Here is a 17,581-nt window from a genome sequence, read left to right as displayed (position 1 = left end):
AACTCTGGGAGGACATAGCCCCATATTTGGCGGAACTGCCTGACACTGTCCAAGCTGAAGTCAAGGCTCTGCTTGTGGAGGGTCAAACATCAGCAGCGGAAATAATTGACTGTGCTATTGACGCTGCCATGACCGGCTTTCGTCAACTTGCTGGAGCTGCAGTCCTGCGGCGTCATGGATGGCTCAAAGCAACGTCGTTCCGACAGGAAGTACAATCAAAGGTGCTGGACATGCCCTTCGACGGCCAACACCTTTTTGGGGACAAGATCGATGAGGCACTGCAAACCATAAAGAAGGACACCGATACTGCCAGGGCACTGGGTACGTTGCAAACGCGGAACCAGTCCTTTCGTGGCAACAGATCCAGAGGTCAGTCCTCTTATCGAGGTTCCTATCAGAGCAGGTCCTCGTACTCCTACGGTAACAAAAATCAATACCAACACAAACAACAACAAGGGCGTCAGTCTTCTTACGGAAGCTCAACCTTCAGAGGAAAGAATCAAAAGAGGGGCACTGGCGGCCGCCAGTGACCCATTACTCCAGCCAGTCCAGCCACCCTGTCACTCATTACAAATTGGAGGAAAACTGACCCATTTCCTCACCAATTGGCAACACATCACCACGGACAGGTGGGTTCTCCAAATTATAAGATTCGGCCATTCCCTGGAATTCACCACCATTCCTCCCAAAACACCTCCACGCAGACGGACACACAAACAACTACGCCTGCTGCTCCAGGAAATTTCTGTTATGCTGACGAAGGGGGCAATCGAGCGAGTTCCAACGCACCTCAAAGGGAAAGGCTTTTATTCCCACTTCTTTCTTGTACGCCAGAAGGAGAACAAATGGCGGCCCATTCTGGATCTCCGGGCACTCAACGCTTTCCTACGGAGCCAATCATTCAGGATGGTGACGATTCAAGAAATACTGGGCATTCTAGAAAGAGGAGATTTCATGACATCCTTGGATCTCCAGGATGCCTACTACCACATCCCCATCCTCCAGTGTCACAGAAAATTCCTAAGGTTCGAGGTTGCAGGACAACATTATCAATTCAAGGTCCTGCCGTTCGGCCTCAAATCTGCGCCGCGGATTTTCACCAAGTGCCTCGCACCGGTGGCAGCTTTCCTGCGTCAAATGGGTCACCAAGTCTACCCCTACCTAGACGACTGGCTGGTGAAAGCACTCTCGGCAAAAGGCGCAGCCGAATCCTCCAGCGCCTGCACAAATCTTTTTCAGAGGCTAGGATTAACTCTCAATCTCAAGAAATCCTGCACTATCCCGTCCACAAGAATTACCTTCCTCGGGGCGACCTTGGACACGGAGTCCGCAAGGGCCTTCCCCTCCAAGGAAAGGACAGACAAGATATTATCTCTGGCCACGGCTGTGGCGGCAAGAAAGAGCCTAAAAGTCAGGACCTACACATCACTCCTGGGCATGATGTCCTCCTGTATCCTCCTCATCCCTCACTGCAGACTCAGGATGCGCCCGTTGCAGGAAGCTCTCGCGAGCCAATGGACTCAAAGTACTGGCTCTTTCGAGGACATTGTACGGATAACAACGAAAATATCCAGGAGTCTAGAGTGGTGGAAGCACCGCAAAAATCTAACCGTAGGACTGCCGTTTCTCCTTCCGGCAACACCTCTGGTGGTCACCACGGACGCCTCCCTGGAAGGATGGGGCGCTGTCCTCCAGGACCTTCGGATCAGTGGCAAGTGGGACACTCAGGAAAAACAGTTCCATATAAACCTTTTGGAACTAAGAGCCGTGTATCTGGCACTGCAGGCCTTTCTGCTAGCATCCAGAACTCCCCGGTGCTCATCAAAACGGACAACACCACGACGATGCACTATCTCAACAAACAGGGAGGAACGCGTTGGCTCACTCTATCACGCGAATCGCAAAAGATCTGGAACTGGCATGTCCTGCACGGGATCACGCTCAAAGCGGACTATGTACCAGGCAGAGACAATACCATTGCGGACGCCCTGAGCAGACAACAATCCCTCTCCCACGAGTGGGAACTAAGCGACAACGCTCTGACCCACATCTTCTCTCAATGGGGAGCCCCAAGAATCGACCTGTTTGCCACCAAGGGGAACGCCAAATGCCCAAACTACGCAAGCTGGCATCCCCAACAGGGGTCACTGGGAAATGCTTTTTCCATCGGCTGGTCCAGCGTGTTTGCGTACGCTTTTCCTCCGTTTCCGATGATCCCGAGGCTTCTCAGGAAGATGAAGGCGGAGCCCTGTACCCTGATCCTGATTGCCCCGTTCTGGCCGAGACAACACTGGTTCTCGGATCTGCTTCGACTCTCCATCAGGACACCGATTCGTCTACGACAACATCCGGACCTCCTGACGATGTCCAACGGGCAAGTCCAACACCCGAACCTGCAATCGCTCAAGTTATCAGCCTGGCTCCTGAGCACAGAGAGTTCTGTAGCCTGAATATCCCACAGGAATGCAGAGAGGTGTTGGCAAAAGCGAGAGCAGACAGTACCAACAAAACCTACTCTCTCAAATGGAAAAGATTCTGCATTTGGTGTTCAACACAGGGCCTGCAACCACTACAAATCACACCTGAACAAATATTGCCATACCTCCTACAGTTGGCACAGTCAGGACTGGCACATGCGTCCATAAAGGTTCACCTAGCAGCTATCTCACGGTTCACCAGAACTTTCACAGGACCTTCTCTGTGGTCCAGTAGACTAATCAAACAATTCCTAAAGGGTCTGTATAGATCCTTCCCCAGACCTCGGAAGATTCCTCCAACGTGGCAACTCAATCTGGTCCTCAACCAACTCATGAGACATCCTTTTGAGCCTATTCATCGAGCATCCATCAAGTACATTTCGTGGAAAACGGCGCTCTTGCTCGCTTTAACATCTGCAAGGAGAGTGAGCGAGCTACAGGCTCTGTCCATTCAGGAACCATTTATGCAGTTCAGACAAGACAGGGTGGTGCTGAGGCCGAACCCTAAATTCATACCAAAAGTGCCATCGGACTTTCATCTCAATGAACCAATAGTCCTTAAGTCTTTCTTTGCGAACCCTTCCACCGCAGCTGAAAGAGCCCTACACTCTTTAGATCTCAAGAGATGTCTGAAGTTCTACCTCGATAAAACTAAGACTTTCAGAAAATCTTCACAACTGTTTGTGGCATACAGCAGACCAAGAATGGGTCTGCCTCTCACGAAACAAAGCATCTCGAGGTGGATCTCCTCAACGATTACATTCTGCCATGACAAGGCCGGACGGCCATTGAGCGATCAAGTTACTGCACATTCCACCAGGGCAATGTCAACATCAGCAGCACTGTTCGCTGGAGTGCCAATCTTGGACATATGCAGAGCGGCGACATGGAAGTCACCGCACACTTTCTCCAAACACTACTGCCTGGATCTTGAACTCCAGAAGGATGCAGCAGTGGGACAGGCGGTGCTTCGCCATCTCTTTCAGTGAGGTGAGCCTTCCTACATCCCGCCATCCAGGTATGCACATTCTTTGTTCTTGTAACATTCTGCTTACGCTATTATTCCCATGTTATTTGATGATATGTATATTGTCTAACATGACTGCAGAGCAACTTTGCATCACAAATGTGCATATCTTATTGCTAACTACTCTGATTCAGGCATGTGAATCTATGAAAGACACCCCTAATACTGGATAAGAAATGCGTTACTTACCTGTAACAGCAGTTATCCAGTATTGGTGTCTTTCATAGATTCACATGCAACCCTCCCGCCTCCCCTGGAAGGACTCACATCCCTCTCTAACAATACTACGTCTACCTAGCTGGGTGCGTACGAAAATCTGAGGGACTGAGGCTCCTCCCAGGAAGGTTCTAGAGGTAGGTCGGAGCTGATTGGCTGACTCTGAGAGCTTGGTCCTTTTTACATAAGGACAAGGAAAGGCTGCTAAGGGGAGACCCTTAGGCCTATTTTCTCTATGTATGTCTATAGGACATTACTTTTTTATGTACCGGAGGCTCCCGTCTCGACGACGGGGAATGATTCAGGCATGTGAATCTATGAAAGACACCAATACTGTATAACTGCTGTTACAGGTAAGTAACACATTTCTTATTTTTCTAAATTGGTCTCTGATTTATTCTTTGAGTGTGTGTCTCATTTATTGCCTTTTCGAGTACAGCAAATGCTTAGCACTACCCTCTGATAAACCTAAACTGCTCGCCCACACTACAACAAAAGAGAGCAATTAGTGTTCTCATTTTTGCCTTGTAAACCAATAGGGGTTGCCTGGACTCTTTACACTGTGTACCTTGTTTTGGTCCACAATTTAACCCCTTGGGCGCGGTTGCGATTTTCACGCTGTGCGGACATTTTTAACAGTGGGCAGGTTCATGATGGCCCCCAGCCGTCATCAGCACACACCCACCGCGGTGCATGACGGATGGGGGCAGTCCTCAGCACCGAAGGGGATAAAGAGCCATCTTCCTACAAGTACTACTACTCAGCGTTTTCACTATTACTCCCTCTCGTCTCTGCGCGATTCATTTTCCCTTCCTCTGTGTGACTGCTTGTGTGCATGAATATATTCTGTCTCACTGCTCATGTCACTTTCTTCCTCATAGGACACTGAGCTTGTGGAGCGTCTCAACATCAGCCTAGCCTTTTTCCTGAATGACCTCCTGTCCTTGATGAACCGGGGCTTTGTCTTCCATCTACTGCGTTCCTACTACAAGCAGGTGAGGATGGTGCACTTCCACTGACATGCAGGTGCCCCCCCCCATTCTTTTACTTCTGAGTTCTTACAGTAGGCCTTAATGAATAGTGGCCCAGATTTGCACAGGTCCTAAACTCACCTGCCAGTACACTCCAGTTTTTACTGCCAGGTCAATTCAAGGACTTCTATGTTAGAACTCAAATCCTGATATTTACATAGATCAGGACATTGTATTTCTCCAAGCCTACATCTTTATATAAAATGAAGGTGATTTTCTTCTGTACATAGTTTTTAAAAATGATACAAAATTGGACATAAAACACATCACAGAATAATCTATTTCTTGTTCTGCAGTCATTGGTATACTGTTATAATCAGATGAGAATTTTCATGATCACAAGAGTGAATACGCCAGCAATTTGTTTGTTGGAGCATTGTGTATACATTGTACAGGACATAGGTGGTGTTGCCCATCTCTTTTATGTACCCATGCTGTGAAAGCAGTTTAGTTTCATTGTGGACAGCTGGGCAAATCTTAATGTTTAAAACAAAATGTAGCTTTTACAGAAACAGCTTGGGGATGCTGTGAGAGTCCAGGTTGGGAGATGAGGGTTTTAGTGAGATCCTAGGTTGTTAAAGGCTCATTACCTTCTTTTACACCTATCTAGATCAACAACAAGCTGCCGACAACGCAGAACCCCAATGCCCTGATTGCCTTGCGGATGGATCTGGTGCGGATCGTCTGCAGCCATGAGCACTATGTGACCCTGAACCTGCCGTGCAGCACCCTTTCACCTCCAGCCTCACCGTCACCATCCGTCTCATCTGCTACCTCACAGGTACAAAAACTGCATTGCTCTTAACCTGCCCTTAAGCATCCTCCCACACAGGGACCGTAAATCTGCCCAGCCGACACTGTTACTGCCATCCCTGTTGTCTGTCTCCTTTACTACCTGCAAGGTATGATCACTTTGACCCAGAACCTGACCTCCTTCACCCGCTTGTGAAGCCCTCTGTCTCACGACCACCTGTGAAATACAAAACGCCAGGGGTACCTCACTTTGCTGTCTATAGTGTCTGTACACCTAAATTGCTCTGTTTCATCTCTGGGACTTTGACCTGCCTCGGATGTGTGTGGGGTGGGGTGAAAGGACATCATTGGCTTTCACCCCACCCCATCATTCTCCTGTGACTGAGAGCCTTATCTAGACATAAGGAATCTCCTCTGTGGGTGTGAATGTGGAGGATGTTCTGACACCTCTCTGTGCAAGGCAGATCATGTGTGTGCTGTAACACAAACACATCTTAAGTGGACACAATTGGTTCTTAACAAGCAGAGGCTTCTTCATGATGTAGGAATTTGTTACTCCTGCACCCCTAATTGTCAACTGTCCTTTCCAGGGCTCTGCCTTCTCCACCCATGTGCAAGACCTGCGGATTGCCAACATGTTCGAGCTGTCTGTGCTGTTCCGCCAGCAGCACTTCTTGGCAGGGTTGGTGCTGACGGAACTAGCCCTGATCCTGGAGCCTGATGTGGAAGGGTAAGCTGACCACCAGTGTAGCCGATCCTCCTAATCCTAGGGATTATTTCTTCCATTAACCATTAGACAAATGTGCCCCGCAGGGGGGAGATGCATGGGGAAGAACCAGTTGGTTTTGAAATCATTTTAGCTGCTGCTTGTCTTAGACAGTGTAGTGAGAACACTTTATTAATTGGGAATGTTTGCTGCAGAAGAGGAGGAGCAGTTTTTCAGAGTTTGGTCCATCTTAGAAGGGTGGGTAGCTGTGGTGGGAAAAACCGGCTGATCTTTAAGTAAGCAGTTTGTTATGGAATTGGGAGGGCACATTTATAAAGGTGAAATGTAAGGTATACCTTTGCCCCCTGGTGGTTGCCTGTGTATTTTTCAAAAGTGCCTTGTTCTTGAAAACGGTCTTTGCGTAACAACTGCATATAATGGACTGAGTACTACAAAATGGCTGGAAGATGAAGAGTTCGCTTCATGGCAACATTAGTGCTTTGGTGTAGAGCAAACCTGCAGATGTAGGTGTCGCTAAGGGATTGGGGTTCCATGGCGATACTGGTGGAAATTACATGATCCAATGGAAGTGTGGGGTGGGATAAGTGTAGAGTTTGTTGTTCTTATGGGGTCGGGGAGGGTCGGTGTTGGGTCTTTAGAACTGCTGTCGGTTGAGTTTATTTATGTTTGGGTTGTCTATGTGGAGTGTAATGCAGTGGGGGTTTGGTCTTTCTCTCTGTCTGCTTAACATGAGTCTGCTGCAGAAGCATACCCTGTCAGGCTCTCACCTGATGCTGTACTGCAAAAACGGAATCCCTGGCTTTAACAGCCCTTCTGTGCTTGTCCTGCTGAGCCTGTAGTGTAGATATTATTAGATTGGATTGGTTCTTCTTTCTTTCAATTTGGATTCAGCTGAAATATCTACCTCGTATATTGAGACTGAATCCTTCCCGAGGAATGAACTGTGTTCTTTATGGCCCCACAACATGAGTTCCATTGTCTTGCTGTTTCTATGTTTCCTCTGTTTCCCAAATACCTAGTTCCCTTACCTGTTCAGGTTTCTTAAGTGGTGTGAACGTATAGGGATTTAAGGGAGGGAAATTTGGGATAGAGTAGTGTAGATAGGTGAGCATGTCATGAATTACACACGTGCATCATGGCTGCGGCTTCCCTTTCCTTGCTGTCTCTCCTTTGTAGGGTCTTTTTTCTGCATAAGAAAGCCATCAGCGCAGTCCACAACCTGATTTGCAGCCATGATACAGATGCCCGCTACACTGATCTTGCCGTCAAGGCCCAGGTGGCCCATCTGTACTTGCCGCTCATCGGCATTGTAATGGACACTCTGCCACAACTCTACGACTTCACCGGTGAGCATGACTGGAGCATGTTTGTTCAGGTATTTGGGTCTGTGGTTGGTGATAGCAAAGACTCCTCCCCACCCATCTCAAACTTCATACAGAGATTTCAGGATTATTCATTCACCATTGTCAAAAGCCTTAACACTTCAGCTATTACGTTCTTTTTAGCCTGGTTTGCCCCAAAGCTAACAGTGTTTCTGTACATTCCCTGTCATGCGCAGAAGGATATTTTTTCTTTAGTTACTTCTGCCCGCATATTTCCTTCCACAGTTTCCTGTGAGGGCCACCAACCAGAGCTGAGCTACCATGTTTGGAAACTAAGAAGGATCCTGATAGACTGATGCCCCCCCCCCCCCAAACCTGGGAGTAGGGATAACCCTTTCCTGCGACTGCTGTTATTAACTTGTTAGGATTTGCTTGATATGTGAATTATTGAGCCTCATAAAACTAATTTCACCTCGACAGCTGGGTCTAGACAACATTGTCTACTGAATTGTGACAGACTTCTACCCAGCTCTCACAGTCGTCCGAAATGTTTCCTTGTTTCACATTATTCCATCTTTCTTCATGAAAGGTTTGATCATGCCTTCATGTTGCACGTTCCATTTTCCATTGCAGACAGCACAACTTTGATTGTCTCTGTATTTTTCCTCTCTTGTAGAATGCCACAATCAACGTGGTCGTCTGGTATCTGCTCCCAGGGAGGAGGGTGGCGACGCAGATAATGGAAATACCATCAGCCCTTCAGTGGCCATGGCTATTGCAGGGTCACCTCTTCCCCATGTCTACAAAGCTAATCCTTTTCAGATGCCCAACGTGGTAAGTTTTGAGTGTCACGAGGTGTGCAAAAAGCATGTTTTGAGGGCAGAAAACCTGGGTTGCATCTAATGGCAGAGAGCCTTGAAGGTGATGAAATTCATCAGGGGGAGGCAGTTTTCTCTTCTTTCATTCTTTCTCATTGCCCTTTGGGGGTTATCCTGCCGCTTAAATTTTGTTCCACGCAGCAGTATTCTTTTGGACTTTGATTGTTCAGTCGCTAGTTTAAATGAACCAATTCATGGAAATGGGTGGAAAAATTGTATATCTAATACTGTGATCTATTTGCATGTCATGCCAACGATGTTATCCTGGAAATGCATTGGAAAACAAAATGAAACAATTCAGCTTAATTGTAGGATTTAAATGTTGATGTTTGTAAAATGTCGTCTTTTGAATATTTTCCTTGTATTTCTGATTTTAATATTTATTTAATTTATTTTCTGTAAACAACAGTGTTTTCAAAATATTGCCACATATGATTCTCCTATACCTTTATGGGGGGCAGTATTTGAACTCTTTTGGTGTGCAGATATCTGTTCCCCGAACCGATGTCATAGTCTGACGTCTATTTCCTGGAGTGAGGTCATGGCGGTATGTATGCTTATTGCAATGATTTTTCCACCTGACGTCTCATTCCTGGAATGATGGCACAATCTTTTGTCTGCTTCCGGGGTGATGCCATGGTCTGACATCTGCTTCATGTCAGCTTTCTGAACTTTTGAAGCTCATTTGATTGGCTCAGACTCTCAAGTCATGCCTAGCCTGAAAATGATCGAATGGTGGATGAGGGGATACAGCCATTCTGCCAGTTGCAACGGGTGTGGGAGGCAGACGAATGCTGTAAAACAATTGTTGGATGCACAGTTTGTGGGAGAAAATTAATAAAAATATGTTAAAAAATAAATATAAAATGCCTAGCCTGAAAATGACTTGAGTTCTCTCCAAAGTTAACGATATTCCAATCTGTTTTGTGAGTAAGGGGTCAACTCAGTGCTCATAAGTCTAGAGTCCCCAATCATTATTTCATCTGGGTCAAGTTTGGTGAGATCTTTATGTAGGTTTCATTGTACATACCTTGATGTGAAGATCAGAAATTGGGCAGCAGGCAAACTAGCCTCTCGTTTCCCCAGCCTGTGGGTTTCTATATTGAAAGGAGGTTAGATTGCCCGACATAGTGTTTGATCTGATGCGCTTCACTTGATAGCCATAATTGTCTTATCAGCCAGTGCCTCAATTATATTGAGGTCTGCAGGCCGTCTAGATTGTCTCCCAAATCCATGTGACCAACGTGAAGTCAGAGTGCCAAGCTTATGTACAATTATGCCTTTCTAGTCTAGTGCAGGTTTGATCTTTAGTGTAAGTGCTACTCATGCACAGTCCCGGATAGGCCTTGTTAGGTACTTCTCCCTGCCCCGTCAGTTGCCTTCTAAGACCTTATTTTATGAATGGTGAATCCCTTGCTTATTACCGATATCAAGCTACAAAACCAGTGGTACAGAAAAGTAACTTCTTCTCAGCCTAGATAACCCCCATGATTCAACAATGTTTCCTGTCTAAAGTCTTTTTTTCTCAATCTAGCTAGGATTTGGACGCTTTGTGCTTTGTTAGAGAACCGAATGCATGCTGCAGATGCCTGTTAGAATTCACTCTGGACACCACGATAGTCCCACACTCATTTGAAAAGCAAATAATGAAGCTTAGATCTGTTTCTCATATTTAAATGTATTCTCTCAAATACAATTACCATGATACTCACTGGTGCTGGACACTCATCTCATACCTGCTGTGCTCATGGCCATGGAATGATGTGGCTCAAAAATAGATGAAGTATTCATATCAGTCGGTAACCAACGGCCAAAGTACCCATGCACCCCTCCCAGAAGGACATCACCCTGTCACGCCTTATCCTATGTTTCTGAAGCAGAGGCTGAATTAATGAAGTACAAGATGACCAGTTGCAATAGCATCTAGTGGTATAAATGCCCCAAACTCCGGTAGATTCCCCAGTATCTCCAAATCTGAAAGAGACGTCTAGCCGCAGATTCCTTAACTTAGAATATCCCCAGGCGTCAGAGTGGACCCGGAAAAGTTTGCTCAGCAGCACCTCTGCGTGCCCGGGGACGGCGCCGTACAGCTCCGCGCTGATGTCGTCCATGGACGTGATGTCAGCAGAGCCATATGTGCCCCGCTCTGTCGCACCGACATCCATTTTCTTTTTTTCCACGTCACGACGCGGATCCTGGAAACCAGCAGTTTCTGGCCAATTGTTGGGCCTTCTCAGCACTGTTGGTGTCGTACCGGAACAGTGTGCAATGCCCTCTGGGGTAAAAGCCTGTGAGGCCTGTGCGCGTCAGATGTCTGGCACTGTCCCGCACCTTATTTGCATGTGGTGCCTTGGTGTGCACCACGATTCCAAAGAATGTGGTAACTGTCAACAGATGAAGCTGAAGTCCCTACGGGAAAACCATATGAAGCCGAACGCCCAGCCTTTTCTCGTCGCCGCTCTCCCTCTCCAGAGAGGGCTCGTTCCCCAGGCCGCGCCTGCGACCGCCGCCCTAAAAAAGGTAAGCGGAGCCACAAGCGTCCACTGAGTTCCACCTCCCATAGGCGTGCCGCTGGCGCCCATTCCTCTCGTAAGGGGTCAGCTAAGGGCGCCTGGAGGTAACTTCCTCTCTACCCTCCTTTTCCAGGAGTTGGAGCGACGTACGCCCAAATGGAGGCCTATTCCCGGGCTCTTCAGGCCTACTTTGAGTCCCCCTCTCTACCTGGCGCGGTTTCGGTCCCCCCAGAGGCAGAGGGTACTCAGACTGGGTCCTCGTCGGCAGATCCTTCCCCGACCAGGGCTGTGTGCACCGACGCCGACTCCGGACCGAGGCGACGACGTTGGGCCGTGGCCCAGACTGGAATGGTCGCTCCAGCACAGACCGCCAGTCAACGCATAGCCCTGTGCGGCTTCCTGCGCGGATGATGGAAGTGGCGCCGGTGACGCCGGGCTCCACGTCGTACCCGAAGCCGGGCTCGACGTCCAAACCACACCCGGCTCTAAGCCTAATCCCACGTCTGGGGCAACGCATGATCCGATGCCGGTCGGCGTCGACGTCACGTCCCCAGTGGAGGCTGTCGACGTCCAGATGACTCCGGCACTGCGCCCACAGCCGCCGCTGTTTACGCACCCATCGCCGCCGGTGTCCATACGTTCATCGACACCGGCGTCCAAGCCTGAGGTTCCTCGCTTCTGACTACTTAGCGGTGTCAGGCAACACCGGTGTCCGCTGCAGCCCTTACGGAAGCTGCTGCTTTCCCTGGTCGGGGCCGCTGGTGCAGCTCCCTAGTGTTGCATGGCCTTGGTTCGTTCCCTTTATGGCAACTGGGAGGATTAGTTTCCAACCGTCTTCTACAGACTGCCTCTTGTCCCCTCCTAGGGTGACTACTGAGCCAGGTGCCGCCTATGCGCGGACTATCAACAGGGCAGCTGCTATCCTCCGCTTTCCGCCTCCTGTGGTACCCCTCATTCCCGATCCCTTAATGGATCTGCTTCATCTCGTGCCCATTACCGTGGAGCCCTTGCTACCCCTTGATGGTGCCTTATTAGAAGTCCTGCGTGGCACGTGGGCACGGCCCTATTCCGGAGCCCCGGTTGATCTGGCCATTGCTGGTAGGCCCCGTCCTGCCCCAGGGGATCCACTTTGCCTGTCCCTCCACCCTACTGCTCAGGTCCTGATAATTCAGGCGTCTTTTGGGTTACAAGACTCCTCCACTTTGCTTTTGTTTCCTCCCACCGGGAATCCCGGTGGCTGGATGCATGTGGAAGACCGCTTTTTGCTTCTTCTAGCCCGGCCATCCGCGCTCTAAACACTACATGTGTGTTTGCACGTGCGTCTTCCGCATTCTGGGACTCCGTGTCTAACCTTCTTCCTTCCCTTCCGGAGGAATTGCGCCCGGAGTTTCTCCATCTTGTCCTTCATGGCAAGGAGATGGCACATTTTGCACGGTCGGTGGCTTTGCGCCGCCATGCCTGGATGCGTGACAGTCGCTTTCCTGATAATATTTGTGAGAGCCTCCAGGACATGCCATTTAACGGAATAGACCTGTTTGGGTCCCGCACAGACTCGGCGATCTCCAGGCTTCTGTCAGGGCTACCGTAATTCTGCCATGCTACTGACTGACTTTTCTTCCTGGTTGCGGGCCTTCCTAATGGCTTGTGCAGGTTTTCCTGCCTTGGTATTGGCCCTGTCCTCTTACATCTCTAGATCTTCTCTGGTGTTTGTGGCCCGTTGCCTTCTTGCTGTTGTGCACATTTCAGATGTTCCTGCTGTCTTGCTTCCTGGTGTTCCTTCTGGCCGTATATGAGCGTCCTTCTGGCTGTGTATAAGCATCCTATCAATGGTCTCACACATGTCTGACTAGCAATGGTCTCCGCAGTACTCTTCCTCTGTGGTACATGTGGGGGCGGTCGGCGTTCTCTCCACCATAAACCCTTACCAGTCTTTTGGGTTGGCTTTGCCGACTGTCGCAACCTGTGGTCTTTCACGCCATAGGTTCAGTTCTACTTCCTGCGAGGTGCTGAACTCCCTTTTCACGCCAGTTTCTTTAGTAGGTGTGTTTTTGTTCCATGTGGGCCCATACTGGGTAGGGGTCAGTATCCTGCTGCCTTCTTATCTTTAAAGGAGCATGTTCAACAGTGTTTTACGTTGTTCGAGTTGTTTAGCTCGGGCTAGATCTGGCTTCTTGTCGACACCTTGGATCCTGTGGATCCTTCATGCCTCTTTGCTTGTCTTCTTTCAAAGTTTGCCATTTTTCAATCAGGCACAAGTGTTCTGGCTTGGTGATTTCCTTCTCTCATCTCCTCTACATATAGGGGTTATCATGCTATTCTGGATGGGCTGTGGTGCCCTAGCCTCCCCCTGATTCCGGCTCTCGTCAGGGCATAAGGGTCTGGTGGTTGGCGGCGCTGTCATTTCTGTCCTTACTGTGTTTCGTCCTTTGGTTGGCGACACTCTTTTGGTCATGTTATTGACTGCTAGGTTCTCTCTGGACCTTAGTGGGGTTCCGTCGCAATCCCACCTCCTCTATGGGTATGGCTTTGGTATCTATTCTAAGTTTAGGAATCTGCCGCTAGACGTATCTATCAGATGAACAAGTTACTTACCTTTGGTAACAATGTTTATGGTAGAGACATAGTCTAGCCGCAGATTCCTTAACGGCCGTCCGTCCTCCCCGACCTGCGTCAACCTTTTCAGGTTGGGCTTCTTGCCTTCGCCTCCCTTTGGGTGGCTTTATTCCTCTGCGTGGTGACGTCTTCTCTTCACTCCGACTCACGAGGCTACATTCTGTTATGTGGCTCTGCTCTACTCATTCTTGTGACTGGACGGTATGCTCATATGCCATGTGTCCTTTACAACCCTTACCCTGGGTTGTCCGATGTGGGTCTACTTCTTCTACCCCCCATCCTTCTCTTCTATCTTCCTCAACCACTTGAAGTGTCTTTCCTCTCCTGCATTCTAGCGGTTGCAGTCTCTGACAATGCTTCATTCGGTAGGTCCCTAATTCGGATCTGATGTCTTCTTTTGGGTGACGCCTTATGGTAGTTTGTCCTTACTTTTAAGTTCTGGACTGGTTGTCCTTCACTATCATATATTGTGGTTTTAGCCTTTCTGCCGGCTGCTGTGATGGTTCACCAAGAAGCTATGGCTCAATGGTAAGTCTTGTGCCTCTGGTGGCACAGGCTCACACAGGCCAAGTGTTCGAATCCTGCCTATGCTCTGCATCTTCTTCTGCCCCCGGGGAAGGTTTTGGACTTAACAATTGCAGGGATCCCTCCCAGAGTGGTGCTCTGTTCTTTTCCCTTCCTCAGTTTACAATATACAGTGCCTGGCACTGTCCTTCTGTGGTGATGTTTTTCACCATACCTTGTTTTTATTTTTCTGCACACTGTTCCCATATTTTCACAGTTTATGGTGGTGGCTTTGTGTTCTGACGCGGAAACGTCTTCTGACGAAAAGTGATGTCAGTGCGTTGGGGCGGGGTATATATGGCTCTGCTGACGTCACGTCCATGGACGACATCAGGGCGGAGCCATACGGGGTCGCCCCCCGGCACGCAGAGGTGCTGCTGCACAACATTTTCCGGGTCCAGTCTGACACCTGGGGATATTCTAAGTTAAGGAATCTGCAGCTAGACTATGTCTGTACCAGGTGCATTGTTACCGAAGGTAAGTAACTTGTTCGATAGGGTCTAATAGGCAAATTCAGTTTAGCTGCCCAGATCACCCCATTCATGTCCACCTGAGAAACTACAGGAATAGCCTTAATATAATCAATCTGGGCCATAAATTTAGTATGTACTTACATGTGGACACTACACATTTTGGCTTACTAGGGCCATGCCAATATTAGGAAATATTCCAATAATAAGATACTAGTACTTGATTCATCTAGAGCTCTGTTTCGGAATTTTTCGGTTTCCCGACAACTTTAAAACTTTCAAAGAGTGTACTGGAGTAGGATGGTCCCTCAACAAAAACACAGGCTTCAAGCCATGCCGCAACTATAGGCAGCAGATGTCGGTCATTGATCTGCATTAGCTGTGCTTTTGCCACTTGGCCTCAGGACATGATCCTGACTTGTGTGATAAGTGCACCCTCATGCAACCAAAGACAATGAAAGACAAGGAGGTGAAGCTATATTCCCTCAAGCACAAAAAGAAGCTGCAGCCTTCGCATAAGCCCAGCTATAAGTCATGGAGCCAGACTGTTCATGTTCCTGTGACTGTTCAGTTCCCACTCAAAGTTTTCATGCAAGTCCAAGTCCAAACGCAAGCATAAGAAAGCAAAGTGGGAGTCGACCTCTACCCTCTACTGTGACTCCATGCAGTTGTGCAGGAGGGTCAAGATGCAAGTTGCTCTCCATCAAGGTCCGTAGTCACTGAGCCACTTTCTTAGAGGAACCCGAGGTGCCCTGATTTCCTGTGCCATTATGGACCCCACTTGCAAAAACAACAAGTGATGGACTGAATGTGGATCAATGTCACACACTCCCCCAGTCAAAAGATCTGGGCCCAAATCCATCGTTTTTTTGCACTCCACACCACCCTGGGTTAGACAATGGCAATATGCAAATCAGCTCTGACCCTGTTGCCCCATGGGAACAGTCCAGTCCGAACTACAAAAGCCATGTCCTTCCCAGAACGGAATCAAGCATCCGAGGACCGGACCGGTTTCGAGGTAACACCTCTCATCAGCCCGGCTAGCTTGACTCCAGTGGTGTGGAGTGCCTGGGACCCACGTCTGGGCATCCCCAGCGCACTTAGGGCGGCAATTGCAAAAACAACAAGTGATGGACTGAATGTGGATCAATGTCACACACTCCCCCAGTCAAAAGATCTGGGCCCAAATCCATCGTTTTTTTGCACTCCACACCACCCTGGGTTAGACAATGGCAATATGCAAATCAGCTCTGACCCTGTTGCCCCATGGGAACAGTCCAGTCCGAACTACAAAAGCCATGTCCTTCCCAGAACGGAATCAAGCATCCGAGGACCGGACCGGTTTCGAGGTAACACCTCTCATCAGCCCGGCTAGCTTGACTCCAGTGGTGTGGAGTGCCTGGGACCCACGTCTGGGCATCCCCAGCGCACTTAGGGCGGCAATTGCAAAAACAACAAGTGATGGACTGAATGTGGATCAATGTCACACACTCCCCCAGTCAAAAGATCTGGGCCCAAATCCATTGTTTTTTTGCACTCCACACCACCCTGGGTTAGACAATGGCAATATGCAAATCAGCTCTGACCCTGTTGCCCCATGGGAACAGTCCAGTCCGAACTACAAAAGCCATGTCCTTCCCAGAACGGAATCAAGCATCCGAGGACCGGACCGGTTTTGAGGTAACACCTCTCATCAGCCCGGCTAGCTTGACCCCTAAGTGCGCTGGGGATGCCCAGACGTGGGTCCCAGGCACTCCACACCACTTGGAGTCAAGCTAGCCGGGCTGATGAGAGGTGTTACCTCGAAACCGGTCCGGTCCTCGGATGCTTGATTCCGTTCTGGGAAGGACATGGCTTTTGTAGTTCGGACTGGACTGTTCCCATGGGGCAACAGGGGCAGAGCTGATTTGCATATCGCCATTGTCTAACCCAGGGTGTTGTGGAGTGCAAAAAAACGATGGATTTGGGCCCAGATCTTTTGACTGGGGGAATGTGTGACATTGATCTACATTCGGTCCATCACTTGTTGTTTTTGCAATTGCCGCCCTAAGTGCGCTGGGGATGCCCAGACGTGGGTCCCAGGCACTCCACACCACTTGGAGTCAAGCTAGCCGGGCTGATGAGAGGTGTTACCTCGAAACCGGTCCGGTCCTCGGATGCTTGATTCCGTTCTGGGAAGGACATGGCTTTTGTAGTTCGGACTGGACTGTTCCCATGGGGCAACAGGGGCAGAGCTGATTTGCATATCGCCATTGTCTAACCCAGGGTGTTGTGGAGTGCAAAAAAACGATGGATTTGGGCCCAGATCTTTTGACTGGGGGAATGTGTGACATTGATCTACATTCGGTCCATCACTTGTTGTTTTTGCAATTGCCGCCCTAAGTGCGCTGGGGATGCCCAGACGTGGGTCCCAGGCACTCCACACCACTTGGAGTCAAGCTAGCCGGGCTGATGAGAGGTGTTACCTCGAAACCGGTCCGGTCCTCGGATGCTTGATTCCGTTCTGGGAAGGACATGGCTTTTGTAGTTCGGACTGGACTGTTCCCATGGGGCAACAGGGGCAGAGCTGATTTGCATATCGCCATTGTCTAACCCAGGGTGTTGTGGAGTGCAAAAAAACGATGGATTTGGGCCCAGATCTTTTGACTGGGGGAATGTGTGACATTGATCTACATTCGGTCCATCACTTGTTGTTTTTGCAATTGCCGCCCTAAGTGCGCTGGGGATGCCCAGACGTGGGTCCCAGGCACTCCACACCACTTGGAGTCAAGCTAGCCGGGCTGATGAGAGGTGTTACCTCGAAACCGGTCCGGTCCTCGGATGCTTGATTCCGTTCTGGGAAGGACATGGCTTTTGTAGTTCGGACTGGACTGTTCCCATGGGGCAACAGGGGCAGAGCTGATTTGCATATCGCCATTGTCTAACCCAGGGTATTGTGGAGTGCAAAAAAACGATGGATTTGGGCCCAGATCTTTTGACTGGGGGAATGT

At 49.2% G+C, this 17,581-nt stretch overlaps 1 protein-coding gene across 7 annotated transcripts in view; it reads left to right on the top strand.

The window, feature by feature from the left end:
• Positions 1-17,581, top strand: part of LOC147748470 (dedicator of cytokinesis protein 7-like) — a 476,862-nt gene that overhangs the window by 281,470 nt on the left and 177,811 nt on the right. For all 7 annotated transcript variants that reach the window (XM_086962164.1, XM_086962156.1, XM_086962145.1 and 4 more), the window contains 5 exons: positions 4,602-4,715; positions 5,362-5,532; positions 6,095-6,234; positions 7,408-7,577; positions 8,230-8,387. In XM_086962164.1, coding sequence (XP_086818290.1) covers positions 4,602-4,715; positions 5,362-5,532; positions 6,095-6,234; positions 7,408-7,577; positions 8,230-8,387 — 753 coding nt within the window. The remainder of the gene's footprint in view (positions 1-4,601; positions 4,716-5,361; positions 5,533-6,094; positions 6,235-7,407; positions 7,578-8,229; positions 8,388-17,581) is intronic.

Source organism: Lissotriton vulgaris, chromosome 1_1 (genome assembly GCF_964263255.1).
Source record: "Lissotriton vulgaris chromosome 1_1, aLisVul1.2, whole genome shotgun sequence".
Classification (NCBI taxonomy): domain Eukaryota; kingdom Metazoa; phylum Chordata; class Amphibia; order Caudata; family Salamandridae; genus Lissotriton; species Lissotriton vulgaris.
This window is presented reverse-complemented; position numbering and strand designations above follow the sequence as displayed.